General features: G+C 39.4%; 1 protein-coding gene across 9 annotated transcripts in view; it reads right to left on the reverse strand.

Annotated features, from left to right (window-relative positions):
• Positions 1–1,435: 1,435 nt before the first annotated feature.
• cdc42bpab (CDC42 binding protein kinase alpha (DMPK-like) b) overlaps positions 1,436–20,178 on the reverse strand; it is a 131,925-nt gene continuing 113,182 nt past the window's right edge. For 4 of the 9 annotated variants that reach the window (XM_055015887.1, XM_055015883.1, XM_055015885.1 and 1 more), the window contains 12 exons: positions 19,888–19,950; positions 19,526–19,779; positions 18,531–18,655; positions 17,020–17,234; positions 15,663–15,760; positions 15,397–15,481; positions 14,419–14,542; positions 13,475–13,592; positions 12,321–12,438; positions 10,996–11,153; positions 8,936–9,010; positions 1,436–2,176 (listed from right to left, as the gene is read on the reverse strand). In XM_055015887.1, coding sequence (XP_054871862.1) covers positions 2,045–2,176; positions 8,936–9,010; positions 10,996–11,153; positions 12,321–12,438; positions 13,475–13,592; positions 14,419–14,542; positions 15,397–15,481; positions 15,663–15,760; positions 17,020–17,234; positions 18,531–18,655; positions 19,526–19,779; positions 19,888–19,950 — 1,565 coding nt within the window. In that variant the 3' untranslated portion in view covers positions 1,436–2,044. The remainder of the gene's footprint in view (positions 2,177–8,935; positions 9,011–10,995; positions 11,154–12,320; positions 12,439–13,474; positions 13,593–14,418; positions 14,543–15,396; positions 15,482–15,662; positions 15,761–17,019; positions 17,235–18,530; positions 18,656–19,525; positions 19,780–19,887; positions 19,951–20,178) is intronic. The other 5 variants (XM_055015888.1, XM_055015889.1, XM_055015891.1 and 2 more) reach the window with 2 other exon arrangements.

Here is a 20,178-nt window from a genome sequence, read left to right on the forward strand (position 1 = left end):
TTCATTGGTTCTGACATTTCCTGAGTTTCCTTCTCCTCTAAACATCTGGGAGCAGTTTTTTTTTCTTTTCTTTTCTGTACATCGGCCGATAATAAAACGCCACCAGGCTGAGACGGTCTCCTCTCCCCTCCCCACAGTGAATACATTCTACAGATAAACTCCAGCAGGAACTAAAGGAGAGCTTAAAACATGTTCTAAGATGTCTGGAATAACCTTCTCTCTTCATATAAAACACAAAACAAAAAAACACTTGGAACGGGTTGTTTAGAGCTACTCTGTAGTGTTTCAAACGGGCAGGAATGACGAGCAAAGTACTTTTTGTTTCCCTTTCTGACGAGACAAATGGAATAAAACAGACCCGGCTGTTCCTCAAAAGGCTCCGAGGACTAAAAACCGTCTGCAGCGTTGCCACCAGAGTCCAGAAAACACCACACCAGAACCACCTCGCTAGATTTTCTAATTCTGCGATTCCTCGGTTGAAATGCCGTCAAAGGAAACCAAAGCAGCTGAACGGAGGTAACAGGTTTTTGGCTGTGAACGCCCTCCTCTGCAGCCAGGAGCCGCCACGCCGTAAAATGCTCTTTACGCTCTGCCAAAGGAAAAAACGCCCGGAGACGTTCTGCTCATGTTCCAGACTCCAACAGCCGGCAGCGGCTCAAACAGACCAACACAAAGTGCCGACGATCTCGCAGCGTATCGTTAGTTTTTCTTAGTGTTTACATTCTTATTTTACTTTAAACTCAAGAGTTCTTACAAACCATCGAAAACATTCCTCAGGATGAGCAAAGGCTGTGAGAAAAGAACTAATTCTCCCTCTTTTGTCCGTTGTTTTTTTTTGGTTAAATTGAGCTTAAATTGGAAAGCACTGATCATAAAGGACGAAAGGCATCTGCTGCGTGAAAACAAAGCAGGTTTGTGGTAAATGTTTCACTCTACAGTACGGGCAGTAGTGTCGATCCATACAAACCAAGTGTGGAAGAAAAAAAACACACAAACAACGCGTGTCGTACATAAAATATAAAACAAATCTAAAATCAAAATCGGTAAAAAAAAAAAAAAAAAAAAGTGGTTTAAAATGGCTTTTTATGTGTGTGAAAACAACAACCCCAAATCACTCAGAAAAATAAAAGTCAAAGAGGATTTTTCTTTTTCTTTCCCGTGTAGTTCTCTATAGTATTTTCCTTATCATATATTACTCTCTACTTATGTACATTATTGTGGTGAAGTTTGGTTGCACAGCGAACGTCTACGATGGAGGACGAGCCGCCGGATCACCGGACCAATGAGGAAGAGAGTAGCACAGTCGTGATGATGCTGCTGTTGACGGTCAAAATAAAAAATAGTATAAAGTCACTGCACTTAGTATCAGGAGCAAAAAATAAAAAATAATCATTCCTTTCCTTTCTCTTTTTTTCTTCTTTTTCATTGTTTTAAATTTTCGCAACACCCAAAGCAACAGCGGGAAGTTTAAGCAAACCTCCCTTTCCTCGTCTAAAGGTTGATAAATAAATTAAAATATCGTCCCCTGAAACCCAACGGGTCCTATGTACAAGTACAAATCATTTCTCTCCACAACAACAGCAATAATCCTCTTGGTTTTTAGTGTTGCACCATGAGGTTTAGAGTCTGACAGGGCGTCAATGAAGCTCGACGGCTTCGGTTTGGCGGCGAAAAGAGCCGATCGATGGGATGTCGTACTGGATGAACACGTGCACACGCCTCTCACTCACTCGCTCGCTCGCACGCACGCACGCACGCACACACACACGTTCGCTAAGTAATGATAGCTTCTCCCCTCAGAGAGACTCTTTCTGCCCCGTTATGGAAGAACGCTGAGACAAACCGGGCGGTAAGGAGGGGCAGATGTTGGTCAGGAGGTGCAGTTCTCTGGGCGGTGAGGGGGGAAGTTCAGAAGGAAGTGGGAGGCTGCGGTGGAGAGGAGGGAGTCCTGTGCTGTCAGTCGGTCAGTCGGTCGGTCGGTTGTGGATGGGCGAACAGCTAGCAACTAGCGGCTAGCAGCCAGCAGCCAGCGGCTAGCGGCTGCTCATGAGTCCCAGCCCATCCGGTCTGTACTCTCCAGGGACAGGGACTTGGTCTTGTGAGGGGAGGCCGGACTGGGAGGGCTGCTGAAGGTGGAGCTGTTGGAGGCCGTGGAGTGACGGGGGGAGTCCGAGTCCTGGAGGGGGGAGATTAAAGAAGAGAGAGAGGGAGTTGGAGGTGAAGAAAGTGGGAAAGGAAACAAAAAAAAAGCCAAAATTAGATGATGTTTCCGTCTATAAAATAAACCCAATTCAGATTCATGAAACTAGAGACTTTCTCTGTCTGCAGAATGTAGAAGTATTAAATATATGATGTTCTGGGTTATTTCCTATTAATGTGGCTCTAAATATCACGTGAGCTTTGCAGAGATTCTGGAAAATGTTGCACGAAACACGCGTGTTTAGATGGAAGTCCAGAGCATGATCTCCCTGCAGCGGACAAAAGAAAGAGAATTTTTAATCATTTTAAATGTTTTGTTTAAGGCGCAGACTGTAAGTAAAATGTCTGAAACCTGCATTCTATCTGATGACCAGCAGAGGGCGACTCTTCTGCTTACATAAAAGAGATCAGATTGATTCAGAGACCCAACTTCTCACTTGATTTATTACATCAGTACACATTTTCCTACTGACTTTATGGTCCCACTTGCTAGTCTGAAGACTTTTTGAATTACATGTGATGTTTATTTTGTAAATTAAGGCCCAACTTAGAGGAAAACACACGATAAAGAAGACTATGTTTTAGGACTAATGACAGGCTGCTGCAGTTTCCATTGAAAAGTCAAATCCAACACTAGCTCATTGCACCTGGTTTCAAAAGATGGTGATGGACAAATTCCAAATCTAAAGCCAAGAACTACTGAGTGGGTTGTCTTTTACTGTCTACCAACTGAAGAGAAGCAGAACTTAACCATCCAGAACCATTACCGGCTGACCGAATATTATCTGAACACACCCTTTAGTTGACTTTTACTGCAGGCATGGAAGCAGAAAGACATGAAAACGACCTGAAGAAATGTCAGAAAACTGACTCCGACTGAGGAGGAAAACTGCTCAGAGTCCGATCTCTTCCGATCTCCGATCTGGCAGACTTGGACAAATTCCAACATCTAATAAATTTGCAGCTTTTCTAAAATATCCAGTAGAAAAAATAACTCTACCAGGTGGACAGGATACTTCCTCCTGTCAGTAAAAGCTGAAACATTTAGAAATATGTCTGCTACAGTCAGTTAATCTGTGTTTATTTTCAGTCCGATTCAAGTAAAGATGAGTTTTCTTTGGAAAGCTGCAGGGAGTTCATCCTAACTGCCCAAACTAAACGCTGTTTCCTTGAATCTCAGCCACGATAGATAGATAGATAGATAGATAGATAGATAGATAGATAGATAGATAGATAGATAGATAGATAGATAGATAGATAGATAGATAGATAGATAGATAGATAGATAGATAGATAGATAGATAGATATAGATAGACTATAGATAGATAGACTATAGATAGATAGATAGACTATAGATAGACTATAGATAGATAGACTATAGATAGATAGATAGATAGATTATAGAGATAGATCGATAGATAGATAGATAGATAGATAGATAGATAGATAGACAGACAGACTATAGATAGATAGATAGATAGACTATAGATAGATAGACTATAGATAGATAGACTATAGATAGATAGATAGACTATAGATAGATAGATATAGATAGACTATAGATAGATATAGACTATAGATAGATAGCTAGACTATAGATAGATAGATAGATAGATAGATAGATAGACTATAGATAGATATAGACTATAGATAGATATAGACTATAGATAGATAGATAGACTATAGATAGATAGATATAGATATAGATAGACTATAGATAGATTATAGATAGATAGATAGATTATAGATAGATATAGATAGACAATAGATAGATAGATAGATTATAGATAGATAGATAGATAGATAGATAGACTATAGATAGATAGATAGATAGATAGATAGATAGATAGACAGACAGACTATAGATAGATAGATAGATAGACTATAGATAGATAGACATAGATAGATAGACTATAGATAGATAGATAGACTATAGATAGATAGATATAGATAGACTATAGATAGATATAGACTATAGATAGATAGATAGACTATAGATAGATAGCTAGACTATAGATAGATAGATAGATAGATAGATAGACTATAGATAGATAGATATAGACTATAGATAGATATAGACTATAGATAGATAGATAGACTATAGATAGATAGATATAGATATAGATAGACTATAGATAGATAGATAGATTATAGATAGATAGATAGATAGATAGATTATAGATAGATAGATAGATAGATTATAGATAGATATAGATAGACTATAGATAGATAGATAGATTATAGATAGATAGATAGATAGATAGATAGATAGATAGATAGACTATAGATAGATAGATAGATAGATAGATAGATAGATAGATAGACTATAGATAGATAGATAGATAGATAGATAGATAGACTATAGATAGATAGATAGATAGATAGATAGACTATAGATAGATAGATAGATAGATAGATAGATAGATAGATAGATAGATAGATAGATAGATAGATAGATTTTTGTTTTGTTTTTTAGATAGAAAGGAGTGTAAAGTTAGCCAACACATGGAGCCACATTACTATGAAATAAACCAGAATTCTCCTCTAACAGCAGCTGGATGTCGCTATAGGTGATCTCTCCTTCATTACGACTGTCTATGGGATGGAGCCCAGATGTAAAGTCGGACTGTTTGGCATTTCTTCCACCACATCAGCAGCACATGATTGGCCAGAAATGATCAGCTGAGAGGAGAACAAACATGCAGGCAGATGAGGAGGGATGATGTGGTTCAAAAACAGACAGTATGACTTTTATCACTCTTATAGAAAAACACATCCAGCTGTTTATGTGGTGAATATGTTGGGTTTCCTTCCAGTTCAGGTTTGAGGTTCATAATTATCTCATATGTTGTATAAAGTCCAGTTTTTCCAAATTAATGAGTGATGATTGTCTCTATTTGGATCAAATCTAAACTTGAACAAACACATCTGGTCTATAAAACAGCAAAAAGCACAGTCACTCCACTGTTTCTACCATCTACAGCTAATCAGACCTGAGTGAAGCTAGAAACACTGTTAAACTCCACATCTCCAGGATCTGCTGAGAAAAACTAAAACATCACAAACCCGTCTCCAAAAGATTACCTTCAGATACAACTAAACTGTTCTCAGTTACGTTGTGAGGGAAACGTTTTCAATCACAAAAGGGTTCATTCCATCTGAGACCATCAGGGGCCTCCTGCTTGAAGCTTTTTATATCATAAACTATGTATATTTTAAATGGCTAGCTTGATAAATCAAGTACTTTCTGCCCATTGAACTGCTTTCAGCGTTTTCTTTGGAACACTGAATCCCTAAACTCAGCTGCGTAGTTTTTAGTGCCTAAATCCACCTCCTGTAACAGTGGAGAAGTTTCCTACTGTTGTACTAGATCGGTCTTTCCCCCTAAACACAAACGAGAAAGCAGTTTAGTCATATATGAATGTCATTTTTGGGCGACATCAACACACTCTGGTGCACCTCACAGGTCAGTGTAGCTGGGCAGCTGGTTTTAGTTCTTTAAAACTACAAAAGGTCCTGTAGACACTGAGAGAAGCGCTGCCCAGCTACAATGAAGACAAATTTGTTCAATGTGACGTTAAAAGCTCATTTTAATCAGTCATCAGAGACATAAAGTGTTTCAGGTTTCATGCAGACTTTGTGCTCGTTTCCAAACAGTCTGATGTCTGCTCAGTCCTTCCAGACTGGTTTTTAACACTTTTTCACAGGAAGTAGAACCCTGAGAACAGACTAGTAGAAGGGATGTCACGATTAAGATCCAGTTCTATTTTCTTAGATCACACACACTTTTTGTATTGTAGATTATTTGCAGTACTTTTTATGGTGTTTCCACTAGATTTGTCATTTTTACGCTGTCCAAATATCGTCACAGTATGTACACAGATACCCACAACGCCTTTCTATACACAGGATGTTGTATTTCCTGCTCCATATTTGCAGAAAGTAAAGATCTCGGCTACTTTATGCAAATCAAGCTGTCCGGCTGCATCTGGAAACTTCCCCAAAAACTTCTAAACCAACCATTATTTCTCTAAAATGAGGACAGATTCAGCAGTTGCATGGCTTTTTTCACACATCAAGAACACATTCTGTTGAACCGTTTTTTGGTAAAACTTGTTTATTCGCACATCAAACCTTCAATATCGTGAAGCATCTAAATCTGTCCCCATGTGGACTCATAGTGTTACTGTTTATTACTGCAGCCACCTGAGGAGGCGTCACGTGGACTATGGGCAGTTCAAGAAAACTGAGAGCATCGTGGGGTTTATCAGGTCAACGGGCACCATGACCAAGACTTCTGTGACGCTTAATGACGTCCGGCTAGCGTTTATTTGTTTAAGGTAAGCCGAGACTGACTAGGACAGCATTTCTGCATCACAATGGCATCAACCCACATGTATATTGACTAAAATATCAACACAGGACAAATGACTACAGGAGGTCCTCGGTTTACGATGTCCTCGACTTACAGCGTTTTGCCATTATGTCATAACTGATTATGGGCCAGTCCCTGGTTTAACGTACGGCGTTTCAGCATTACGTTAGAACTGGTTCAGTGGAACTAGTTGGCGATCGGAGTGGATGAATATTGTATGTACAGTCGTCACGCGGCGCTATAAGACGGCTTTGTTTACATTTGCTGCCACATTGGATTATTCTACATTCACTAACTTCATCATGGCTCCCAGCGTATGCCAGACTTGCAGTTTACATTTTGGCCGGTATTTTCCTGAGTTGTGTTCCAGTGTAAGGTAATGACTGTCGTTACTGTAGTTGTACTAATATGTGAACTGATGGATATCGTGATGCACGGAACGGCTTTGTTTACATTTTCACCAGAGGTCCGACTAACGGTGAAAATCAACTTACGTCACACCATAGGAACTGAACTCTGATGTAATTTGTTGTTTTATTGATTGTTAACGCCACATTTATTAAGAAGATTATCAAAATCTGTGGCGCCTGCATGAGAGTGGGTGTAAACAAAGAATCAGACGTAACTTTTTTGCTGATTCAAGTCTCACTTTGCGATCCCACTCTGGAATATAAATTGTCCAGGTCAATCTATAACTGAGGGCCTTTTGAAGTCCATGGGATATATCTGCATCCATTTTTATTAAAAATAAAAAAACTAATGTTTTTATGCTCATTACGATCATGTCTTTACAAATTCCATAATTATTTATTATGGAAACAGTCACTTATTAATAAAAATGACTGGATATCACTAAAATATCAACTAAATAACCATCTGAATTTAATACCAACCACCTTCTAATGAGGTGAACAATAATAAAATGAGCTGATTCAGAAATAGTTTGGATTGTGTTCTTTTATTAAGTTGAGACAATCATGACAGATATTTCTGTTTTTGTAATACATCAGATTTTATATGGAAATCTGTTCGAGAAATCACTTTCAACTAAGTTCCTCATTACAAAAACACCTCTCCAGGAAGTGTGTTAATTAAAAATTTTAAATAACTTTCAATTTAAATTTTACTCAGTTGTATATATAATATTTAGAAGAATCTTTCTGTAAAACGCCATGTGGTGTCTGGTTATAGGCAGTCATGTTGATTTTAGACCTGAAAACAGCAAAAATGTAAACTATGACACAAAAATTCCCACAGTTATACGTTGACCCAGCTGCAGTTGCACTGTACGTGGAAAGAAAGCTCTCCGGTTTTATAACCCTTGTGTCGTCCTGTTCGTCAAAATTGACCCGTTTTAAAGTTTGGAAATGTGGAAAAAACAACTATTTTCACAGTGAAACTTCTGATGTCCACATTTTCAACATTTTTGGGAAATCTTAATCTTGGGAAATGTTAAAAATGTTTCTTAAGAACATTCACATTAAATTTTTATGTGAATGTTCTTAAAGAAAACATTAGAAGTTTTACTGATATATATGGAATCACTTTAGATATTTTTAGGATTTTTTTGGAAGATTTTTACTCATTTATTGAAAATAGTTACAAGAATTTTTTTGCCAAATTTGGGGGATTTTTTTAAAATAAAACTTTTAAGGGAAACTTTTAAGGAATTATTGGAATTTTCTTCCTGAAGGTTTTGCAAATTTTCAGAAATTTGGGGATTTTTTTTGCTGAATTTTGGGATTTTTTTCAGACAAGGAAATCATATTTTTTGGTGCCGTAAATGAGGACAGCAGGAGGGTTAAATCCAGTAACAGTGGTGTTGATCTGGCTAAGAGAAGGATGCTACCTTTTTATTTTTATACGCAGGGAGACGAGCACTGTGACTAAAATGAATAATCTTTGCACAAATCCTTGGCAAAACTTTAAATATTAGCATTGTAGAACACTGCTCAGAGGTTGTTTCTGGTAATCATCTGAGCCTCTCTACTACGGATCGGGTCGGCTTTGATCGGGACATCCCTCCTTGTTTTTACTGGCTGTGCTCTGAACTGATGCTGGTTAGAAACATCAGGGTGCAGCAATGGAAGCACACATGCTCTGTGATCAGCAGCAGCGACAGGAAGCAGCGTTGCACCGTTTCACCAGCAGGATGGACGCCGGATGACAGACGGACTGATGGTGCAGCTGATGCTCCGGTGAAAGATGCAACGGACCGCTGGAGGGGCTGAAATGGTGCAGCGAGGGCAGAGCTCCAGCGGCAACCTGAGTGTGTGTTTCTGACGTGTCTGCTGGTAAACACCGGACGGACACACTGTGTTCTGTGTGTGGGTGCGTATTCAGTGACACAGTGACATTACCTTCATCTTACTAAGCAGGGTCCTTAAAGCCCTTTTCAGATCAGGGGTCTTCTCCGATGGTGAGACTGCCTGCCACTGCAGAGGAGAGTTCAGACTCAGCGCCCAGCCCACAGACAGCATGCCGGGGTGGGGAGGGGGCAAGCTGGGGTATAGGGTGGAGGGAGGCGACAAATGGGGGCAAAAATGGGGGCAAGATGGGGATGACAGTGTCCACGCTTGGCCGTGGGGATGGGGGGCCACGGAGAGGATGGCAGGCGGTTGGAGGGTGGGAGGAGGATGGGGGTAACTGGACAGGCTGCTGTAGCTCCTGACTGATCACATTTACAAGATGACAGTTTACAACCTGATGCTGCTGGAATACAATCGTTTGTGACTGAGTTGAGTTTGATTTTACGTCCTGAGAACCAAGCGTTGGTCGATATCTGAGGACATTTCAGGAATTTTAATTCGAGAAATTAATCGAGTATTCTATCTGATATTCTGGCAATTAATCGAGTAGTCGGGTTCCGCACTAGGCATGCGCGTTACAGCATCAAAAGTACATATATAGTATAGTAGAGGGGTATAGTACATATATAGTATAGTACAGGGGTATAGTATGTATATAGTATAGTACAGGGGTATAGTACATATATAGTATAGTACAGGGGTATAGTACGTATATAGTATAGTAGAGGGGTATAGTACATACACAGTATATGAATACTTACAGAAAACATACAGTGAAGCTACGTGTCCACTAGATGCGTTTTTCCTGCATTTAAATGCACCGCATCTGAAAATCGCACGCACGGTGGGCGGTCACTAGCGGGACACAACATGGTCACATGACAGCACTGGAGCTTCAACGGCCGCTACATAGTCATGTGACCGAGCTTTCAGCTTGACAGTCCGGCAGATGAGTTGGATAAACACAGCAGCTCGGCTGCAAACTTTCTCCTTTATTTCAAAAACACTTCAGGGAAAAGTATTTCTGAAAGCATTTAAAGTGAGAAATAATCTGTGCAGCAGCTGAATCTGTCCTGGATTTAGTTCACCAACGGCGAGTTTAGATGTTTGAGGAATGTTTCACGATGCGTTGGATCTCCGCACTGAATTTGCATAAAGTAGAAGTTGAGTCTACTTTATGCAAATGAGCTGCTGGAAACACAACTGGATCAGCTTAGAAAGAGGTGCGTTTCAAAGTGGGAAATCGTCAGATCTAGTGGACACGTAGCTTTAGCCTCTCCGATCCTCAGAAAAACTAGTATTAGCCATTCTACAACTGCAGTAGCAGCTTCAAAGCTTTCAAACAGCGATGCTCCATTTACATTTTTCAAGAATAATCTTGATTAGAATAGATTATTCAATTTTCAAGTACAATCTAAAGATGACATTGCTTTGATTTTAGTATTTTATACTTATTTTACTAACTCATCTTACAAGTTGCTGTCCTGTTGAGCTTTGTTTTTTTATATTTATTGATTCCAGCAGTTTCATTCTGTTTTCTGCAGATTATTGTCTGTTTTTCAACATGAGCAGCACTTTGGTCAACCCAAGTTGTTCTAAAATCTGCTATATTTAAGAACTGTTACACAAACTGTTAAAGGGACTTTAACGTCCTCCTGAGAGAACAACTTGTGTGAACTGAACCTCCAGCAGGCATCATGGGAAGCTTTAACTGGGACTCTACATGACACGGAGCTAACCAGCGGTGGGATGGAATCTGCACGTAGATGTTGGGATGTTTGTGGCTGATGGGAAGAAGGACGTCTTTTCAGAGGGAAACAATGGATCTATTTTAAGCTATTTGGTCATTTCATGTCTATTTCTACAGTCATGATCTCCACTTGTTCATACGAAGCTGATGCTGGGTTGACAGTAACTCTGTTCAGATCTTTAAACTGATTAGAGTCAACACTTAGTAGAAGTTAGTAACAGGTATGCCATTAAGAAAAGATTAGTTTAGGCCAACCGTTCCAAAGCTGTCAGTCGCCTCTAAAAGATTTGGAATAAAGTCCTTCTGGTGTTTAGAATCAACCGCACATGGAGCTGTATGTTCAGTTTGGATGGTTACTGACCTCTCTGTCGAACTGTGAGAGCGGAGCGTCGCCACAGTCCATCCCTCCTCCAGAGGACAGGGAGCTCTCAGACGGAGACGTCATGGTCTGCCGTTTGGACCCGTAGCTTCCTCCTGACAGCTCCCTGCGCAGAGCGCTGCCGTTCTGGGAGGACGAGCCTGAAGTAGAGGAACCCAACATCATCTGGTTAAAGTACACTCTGATTTACCCACAAAAAAAGGCAGATTGAGCAGTTATGACAAATTAAAAAGATTGTATTCAATATTAAAAAAATTAATTTGAGCAAAAAATTAAATGAAAATGCATCTTAAACCAGTAAGACCAAATATTGAAAAAAAAGAGCAATAAATAAATAAAACTAAAAATAACAATGTGTATATATATATATATATATATAAAAATTTTTTCAGGTTTTTTTTGCTCATTTTATTTTCTAGATTTGTTATATATATATATATATATATATATATGTATATGTATATATATATATATATATATAAATAAAATTATATATATATATATATATATATATATATATATATATATATATATATATATTAAAAAAACCTACCCAGGAATTAGTCTGATCCTTGGACCCTGTGAGCGTTTACAACCCCGTCTTCATTCCAGATCTGGACCAGATACAACATCTAACCTTCATTCTAAACCTGTTTAAAGCCTATGGATTAATTTATTATGCACAAAAATACAGAAAGGCACATTCAACTTAAAAAAAAATCTTCTTGTTTTTTTGTTTTTCAGCACCAAACTCTGGAAGTCATTCCCACCGGACCTCTAGAACATCGACTCTCTGCCTCTCTTCAAACCCAGACTCAAAATTCACCTGTTCAAGACTGTTTATTCACTGTAACTGCATCTTTCTTTATGTATGGTTTTTATCTGTTGTTGTATTTGTTTCTCTTGTAAAGTGACCTTGGGTGTCGAGAAAGGCGCTTACAAATAAAATGTATTATTATTAGTTGTTTTCATTAAAATGACCCTTTCTGCATTAAAATGACTCAGATGTAACTCATATGAAGTCACTGCCTCTCTACCAACTCACCTATCAATGCTCAAACACTGGAAAACTACTCCTAAAATAAAATGCTATGTAATATTGCTGTGATGTTGGAGTAACTCAGCCATAAATGTTGAACCGGAAACTAATTCTGAAAAAAGAACATTGATCCAGGAAGATCGCTTACTCAGGTTTGTTACGTAAGAATCCACAGAATTCTGAATCTGTGTTTATTTGTGTTTTATTGTTCTGATGATGGATCTTCTAGAGGCTCTTTAACTGGAGTGTTTTTCTGTTTTCTACTTACGGATGCCCAGTCCGCTGCTGGCGCTCATGGATCGGCCCGGCTCGGCCCGGTTCTTGGTGATGGAGGGGATGCTGACGGAACCGCTGAATCCTGCACGGCTCTCCTGAACACGGACGTTCTGGTTTAAACACCCAGAAACCAAACAAACACAGAGAACACAGAGTGCAGTGCAGGGAGAGGAGTGAGGACGGTGCACAAACACAACATGCTCAACACACATATGATCCACGTGTGATCTGAATATAACACACAGGACAAACAGGAAGCAGCTCAGGTTTTAGTGGACGAGGTGATGTGAGAGCAAAGAGTTCCAATATGTGATTGAACATTTCAGGTTAGTTTACAAAACAAGTCACGAAAAAACATTCAGATCTTCAGGTGGATCCTTCTGGTTGTTCCAAAGTTGAGGGTTAAATCTAAAGATGGCTGAGCGTTCTCCATCAGGACCTCCACTTTAGAACCACCTGCAGAGTCACTAACTTCTTTTAAATCACTTCTTAAACCCACTTTTACAGACTTGCTTTTATGTGAGGTTTTCTTTCAGCTTTACTTAGTTTTAGTGTTTTATTCTGTATTATGTCCTGTTTATTTCAGATGTTCTCTCTGGTTTTATTTGACTTTTAGCTGCCTGGTTCTTTGGTGTGATGTCGTCTCTCTAATTCTTTAATTCTGTAGTTTTTACTTATTTTTTAAATTTCTAACTTTTAACCCTCAATCTTGTTCTTTAATTTTCAAACTGCCTAGTTCCCTTGTTTGAGTTGTGTGCTAATCTAGATAATTATTCATTTTATTTATTGTCATTTTTACTATTTATTTTAATTGACTGCTCTGACTTGTCTCCTCCATCTTGTCTGATTGTCTGTGTTTCATGTTTTAACTGTCAAAGCTCTTTGTGACGCTGTTCTTAAGGCTGCTATAGAAATAAAGTTATTATTATTATCATATTATTGTAAACTGTAAACTAGACAGCTTCCTCTGTTCAGATCTCAGTGTTAGCGTGCTGTATGGTTGAAGGAAGTGAAGAGCCACAAATACACACATGTCAAACAGTGTTTCTGTGTATTTTGTGAGCTTTCCTTGTGACACATCAAAACACAACGTTTGCATCATGTGTGAGACAAGCCTGTGGGGAAGCTGTGTGTTCACAGGTGTACCATGGGCAGGTCTTTCAGGATCTGGATCCCGTCTCCTGGTCCCATGTGGGCCACGTGGTTGAAGTTGGTGGGATTAGAGATCAGCTTGTTCCTCATCTCTGGATCTCGCAGCATCTCTCTGAAAACATGAACACAGGAGGAACAGATTCAGTGAAATAGTCCAGCTCTCTGTCCCTGGAGGATAAAAATTTAATATTAGATTTTTTTGACTACTATAAAATGTCTGCATTGTGTAATATTGTTTCAATTCATCTACGTGCTTCTCAATGAAAATGTAATAGTGGAAGCAGGTGTAAGTGGGCTGTTGTTAACTGATACAGGCTAAATACATCCACTCATCCGTCTAGACATTTTCTTCTGTTTATCCAGAATCGGGTGGTGGTGGTGGGAGGCTAAAAAGGTCCTTCCAAACACCATTCTTCCCTTAAACTTACGTCAGCAACTTGTATCTGAAGGACACGACTCATGGCTGAAACATAGATGGATGGACTAGTAAATCTAGAGCTTACATTAACACAGGAATGCTACAACATCATCAGAAACGTTAGAAATTAGGACTAAACTTGATCAACTTTCCACAACAGAGCAAAATGTCTGGAAAACTTAAGGTGAATGTTGTGAAAATAAAAACTAGTGACCTAGAAAAGGCTCCTGGTGGTGCACAGCGACAGTAAAGTTCTGTTCAGAGTAAAGTCCTGTTCAGAGTAAAGTCCTGTTCAGAGTAAAGTCCTGTTCAGAGTAAAGTCCTGTTCAGAGTAAAGTCCTGTTCAGAGTAAAGTCCTGTTCAGAGTAAAGTTCTGTTCAGAGTAAAGTCCTGTTCAGAGTAAAGTCCTGTTCAGAGTAAAGTTCTGTTCAGAGTAAAGTTCTGTTCAGAGTAAAGTCCTGTTCAGAGTAAAGTCCTGTTCAGAGTGAGTTTAAGGTCTCGGGTGTCTCGGCTTCTCTACCTCCTCTGCTGAAGTCGCTCTTCTTCTGGTACCCTGAAGGAGAAGCGTCTCTTGTTGTTCATGCTGCGCACCATCTGCTTCCTGCTGTTGTCTGACGTCTCCGGGACGACGAGCTCATCACCCTCTGAAAGATCACAAATGGAGCAAGAGGCGTCTTTACGAAGCTTTTCTATTTCAGCTCGGTGGCTGACGGTGACGTATAAGGAATATAAACAGTGCAGCACAGAAAGAAAATAATAAAATAACACAGGAATTCAAGAGTTCAAGTCCTGCAATGACAAATATGAGCAGCCACAGCACATATTCTGCTAAACTATCCTCGATGCAGATGTTCAACTCTTTCCTGTTGCACCGAGGAAGAACTAAATTAAATCTAGTCTTCAAAAATGTGAGGACTTGGTGGAAAACTGCTAGCTGTTATTATGACTAAGAAAATGCTTTTATAGCCACAAAAGTGATATTTAAATGAAAATTATTTAATTGGTAGCAGGGCTTTGCAATAATCCAGTATGGACAATAATCAGAATTTAAAAATTAAAACAAAAAACTAATACTCTAATTATATAAGCATAATATCATTAATGATTGCAAGTTCGGACATTTCCTGATTTCTTTAAGCATCATTTTGAGATGCTTCTATTTTCTGCTGCTTTGTGTTTTTTCCTGCAGAGGATCACAGAGGGAGATATTTTACTTTCTCCTCCATTTCAGTTACATTAAATTACTACATATAAAACATGCAATTAAATTACTAGAATGAAATTACCCAAAAGTGCATTAAGCAGTTGAAATTAGTTTAACTTTGACCCACCACAAAATTAAAATGCTGCTGTAAGCTATGCTGTTAGAAACAACAACATGATGTAGTATTACTGTAGAAACCTTTGCTGTAAGATTCAAATATAAAATGCACATTTTACAGATAATGCTAAGTAATATCTTGAATGCAGGCGTCATTCAAACAAACAGAGTTCTTACCGGCCATCTTGTTTCTGAAGTAGATGAGTCGAACCGTTTCCAGCCCCAGCAGGTTCAGAGAGCCGTCGATGTTCAGAGGTCGCACCTAAAACAATAAATCTAACATCAGGAAACATTCCAGAACTATTAAAGGATTTTACTCTGAGAACACAGTTGAATCATGTTGGACAAAAGAATAAGAGAGGTTACTAAGGCAACGAGCCAAACACAGTTAGTTCACTTCATCCACCAGGTGGAGCCAGAGACGCCTCCGGTTCAACACTGACCTTCTTCAGAGGGATGGTCTGAATCCACTCCATGGTGTTCACATCGAACACATCCACAGCGTTCTCACTGTACACCGATAGGTAGGGGGCGTTGTAGCCTGAAGGAGGGGGGGGACAATCTCTCATTACACACTACAGGGTTCATTTTGTCTCACTCTGAAGTTTTCATTTGTGTATTACTGAATAAATAGTTAAGTAGATAATTCTTGGGCCATACATCACACCAACTATAGCTGATCTTGTGATCTATACAGTGGTGCAAGACGGTTTGTGAATCCTATTTCTGCAAGAACAGCCTAAAACATCACCAGATTTTCACTAAAATCCATAAAGAAAACTATGGATAAATGAAAAGGCTGCACATACTTTTGCCTCTTACACTGAAGGAAAACTGGATCATTTCGCCCAATAAATAAACAGCGAAGAGCAAGATTTCTGTCTCAGTTGTTTAAATACAGCAGTGGAAAAAAGTTTTCAGACACCCTTAAAATTTTACACAATCTCACATATTATCATGAAATATTTCTGTAAAAATCTTTTTGTGTTTCTAAAGGTGTGGCTGCATTAGACAGACACAAACACAAATTATATTTTTATTGTTTGTTGTTTACAAAAAACACTAACAAAACTAAATTCTACCAACATGACCCAAAACTCAAAATGTCTTATTTTTATGGAACCAATCAATTTGAAGTTTTTAATGGCTTTTTTGAGGATTTGTTTAGTATTATGGCTGTGATTGGACTAAAAGAAATTACAGTTGAAGACCTAAGAGCGATTCTTAACCCTCGTGTCGTCCTGTGGGTCAAATTGACCCGTTTTATAGTTTGAAAATGTGGAAAAAATATATATTCACACAGTGAAACGCTGGATTTCACATTTTGCTGGATTTTGATTGATTTCTATGTGAATGTTCTTAAAGAAAATATTAGAAGTTTTACTGATATATATGGAATCACTTTAGATATTTTTAGGATTTTTTTGGAAGATTTTTACTCATTTTTTGAAAATATTTACAAGAATTTTCTTGCCAAATTTGGGGGATTTTTAAAAAAAATCAAACTTTTAAGGGAAACTTTTAAGGAATTATTGAAATTTTCTTCTGAAGGTTTTGCAAATTTTCAGAAAGGGTTAATGCAATATTTCACAAATATATGAGGTGTCTGAAAATGTTTTTCCACCACTGTATGTCTCTTTACCTACTTTTAGAACTTGTGTGAAAATCTGCCGATGTTTTAATTCATATTTGTGCAGAAATACAGAAAATTCTAAAATGGTTCTAAACTTTCAAGCCCCATCTCCAATGTTAGTTTTTCTACGTCCATCTACATTTTAAAGTGACTACTCCTGCACTTACAGGCAGCGTTGGGCACCGCCGGCCACATCAGCTCCTGCTGCCGTGACCTGCGGCCCTGCGAGTCCACGTACACCCCGATGGCGCTGAAGCACAGCAGCAGCTCTTTGCTGGAGATCTCCACGGCGCAGAGGGCGTCCAGGCCATGCTGAGGGATGAAGGCCAGGGTGTGGTCCTCGTGATGCAGCAGGCTGACCGGAGACGTGTCGCCGTGGACGCTGTGGAGGGTTTCAGAGGTCATTAAATAAATTAGAATCATATTTTACTAAAGGAGTATCTTTGCTGTATTTTGATGTACAGGAGGTCCTCGGTTTATGATGTCATCGACCTACGGTGTTTCGTCATTAGGTCAGAACTGGTTACGTGGAACTAGTTGACGATCAGAGCGGACGAATACGTCATCACGCAGCGCTATCAGACAGCTTTGTTTCCATTCTCTGGTTGTACTCCACCTTGGATTGTGCTACATTCACTAACTTTTTGTCCTTCATTATGGCTCCCAGCGTAAGTCAGACTCTTCTGATGCTTGGAAGAAAAGGAAAGCATCTCCATGGAAGTGAAATTAGATAGAATAAAACACTGGGAACAGGAAGAAACACCAACCAACATGGGTCAAGATGTAAAAACAGGTCAACATATTGTAGCGACCCTCTGTGATGAATGAGTGAGACTTTATCTGGTTCTCTGCTGGTTTATTAAAAACAAAATGTTGCAAAATGACCAGAGAGACACAAAATGACTACAAACAGACTGAAAACACCCTCAAAAAGGCACAAAATGACCACAAAAAGACCCATAATGCCCACAAAACAGTCTAAAAATGATCAAAAAATAAACAAAATAAGCACAAAGACACACAAAACAACCACAAAAAGACACAACATGACCACAAAAACTGACAGAATGACAAAAAATTACACAAAATGACCACAGAAAAACACAAAATGACTCAGTGAGACAGATAATTATTATATAAAGACACAACATGACAAGAGACACAAAAAATAACCGCAAAAAATTGCAAAATGACCTAAAATGCCCACAAAACGGACTGAAAATGACCAAAAACAAAACTAAATAAGCACAGAAAGTTCTACTGTGGACCGTAGCCAACGCCAGAATAACTAGAAAAACCCCATAACTTAGCTCCAGAATTAGCCACCGTTCCCAGCTCTCTCTACTGCTGACTCTCAGCCAATCAGAGGTGAGCTAACTAAACATGGCACGTTCACTGACATTACGGAAATCTGGAACTGAACAATAAACATTGAAACCTCAACATCAACAACAATATCAGTCTGTTACAATATTCTGTTATCTTCTAGTAAAATGATTCATACATGCATGAAAGTCGTTGGTATTCATGACTTTATGAAGAACTGATCGATATCATGATGCATGGAATGGATTTGTTGACATTTTTGTAGGAGTTCAGACTTACTTAATCGACTTGCATAGATCAGTAGGAATGAAACTCCACTGTATTTTGATACAAAGACCAACATGTATCCTACCTGTAGCGCATGAATCCGGACTGATAACCGACACAGAGACGTTCACTGAGCAGACCCATCCACTGGACTGGCCCTGGGGCCTGCAGCTCCCGCAGCCGACGGTGACGTCCTTTACTCTTATTCACCTGCAAGGTTGGGAAAAATTGTTTTCAGCAAGTCATAAAATTGGGAAATAATTTATTAAATTCTTTATTTTTCCAGGTAAGATCAGTTGAGAACAGTTGCTTTTTTCCAGTGATGACCTGGCAAGAGGCCCCAGTAAGAAGATAACAAATAGACAATACATATACAAAAAAGGATGCACACGTCTTTAAATAGAGGTTAAAAACAGCCTAAATTAATGCTACAGTTCAATGAAAACAGTCAGCGGTCAGCTAAGGTTTGCTGCAGCTTCTGATTAAAAATGGAAAGAGATGGAAGAGACGACAGTTTGAGAGATTTTTGGAGGGAATTCCAATCGATCGCAGCAGCAAAGTGAAAGGAATTTTATAAATGACATCACAGTAGTCGAACATGGGGAGGATGGTCATCTTCACAAGAGTGTTTTTGGTAGAGTATGTAAAGGAGGCCTTATTACGGTAGAGGAACCCCAGTCTGGATTTGATTTTAGCCTGTAGAATATTGATGTGAGGAATGAAAGAGAGTGAAGAGTCCAGCCAGAGACTAAGGTACTGGCAGGAGTTGATGAACTCCAGATCTGAACCATCTGCACAGGTGATCTTTGGGGGGCTGGAGACACTGTTGTCTGATTGAATAGCATACATTTTGTTTTCTTGGAATTGAGGAATAAGCGACTGTCATGAAAAGACTCTTGGATTGAAGCAAGGCTGAGTCGATGCAGCAGAGTGAAGTGATGTGCCGGTGGAGTATAAAGTCAAAGTGAAACGTCATGTTTGGATGTGGTAGAAGCTTACAACAATGAGCACCAATCTCTGTGTAGACCGGACAGTCCACTATGGGATGCAACATTTATAAACAACTGTGTGTTTTCTGACCTCGTAGCAGATGATCTGTCTCTTCATGGCCACGCAGAGGCAGGTGAGGGAGCCATTCCGGACCGGACCGGACATGATGGTCTGGCAGCCTTTGGTCTCTGCCAGCTTGTAGGACTCGGTCTCGCGGCCGTCCAGCGCCTGCGTGGGGAACAGGCGGACGTGGCGGTTCCTGCCGGAGATGACGGCCAGCAGCTGCTCCTGGGGGATCAGGTCGATGTGGTGGACCTTCTTGTTGTCTCCCACCCGGATTATTTCTGCAGACGGAGGGAGAGTGAAGGAGTGAGTGAGGAAAGCCCACTTCCTCAGGCATGAAACCAAACAAGTTAACATGAACCCAGAGGAGAAAATGCTGCTTTTCTTACCGTCTTTGGTGACATGGATGACAAACAGGCCTTCCTCGTTGCCCAGGGCGACACGCTCATGATCTGAGGGCAGAATAAACGAGGCCGATGAGGGAAAACAGAAGGATATTATGTGCAGAAAATGTCCTGATGTGTTTACTAGTTTCTATTTTCATGACGTGGCAATAATCAGAAGTGTTGTACCCAGAGGCTAAGAGAAAAAAATAGCTCCTTCTGGAACAATTTCACTCACAGTCAAGAAGCTATTTATCTCTGAGATAATGATGATGACGAAATAAAAAGAAAGAGAGA

Source organism: Amphiprion ocellaris, chromosome 12, assembly GCF_022539595.1.
Source record: "Amphiprion ocellaris isolate individual 3 ecotype Okinawa chromosome 12, ASM2253959v1, whole genome shotgun sequence".
In the NCBI taxonomy this organism is placed as follows: domain Eukaryota; kingdom Metazoa; phylum Chordata; class Actinopteri; family Pomacentridae; genus Amphiprion; species Amphiprion ocellaris.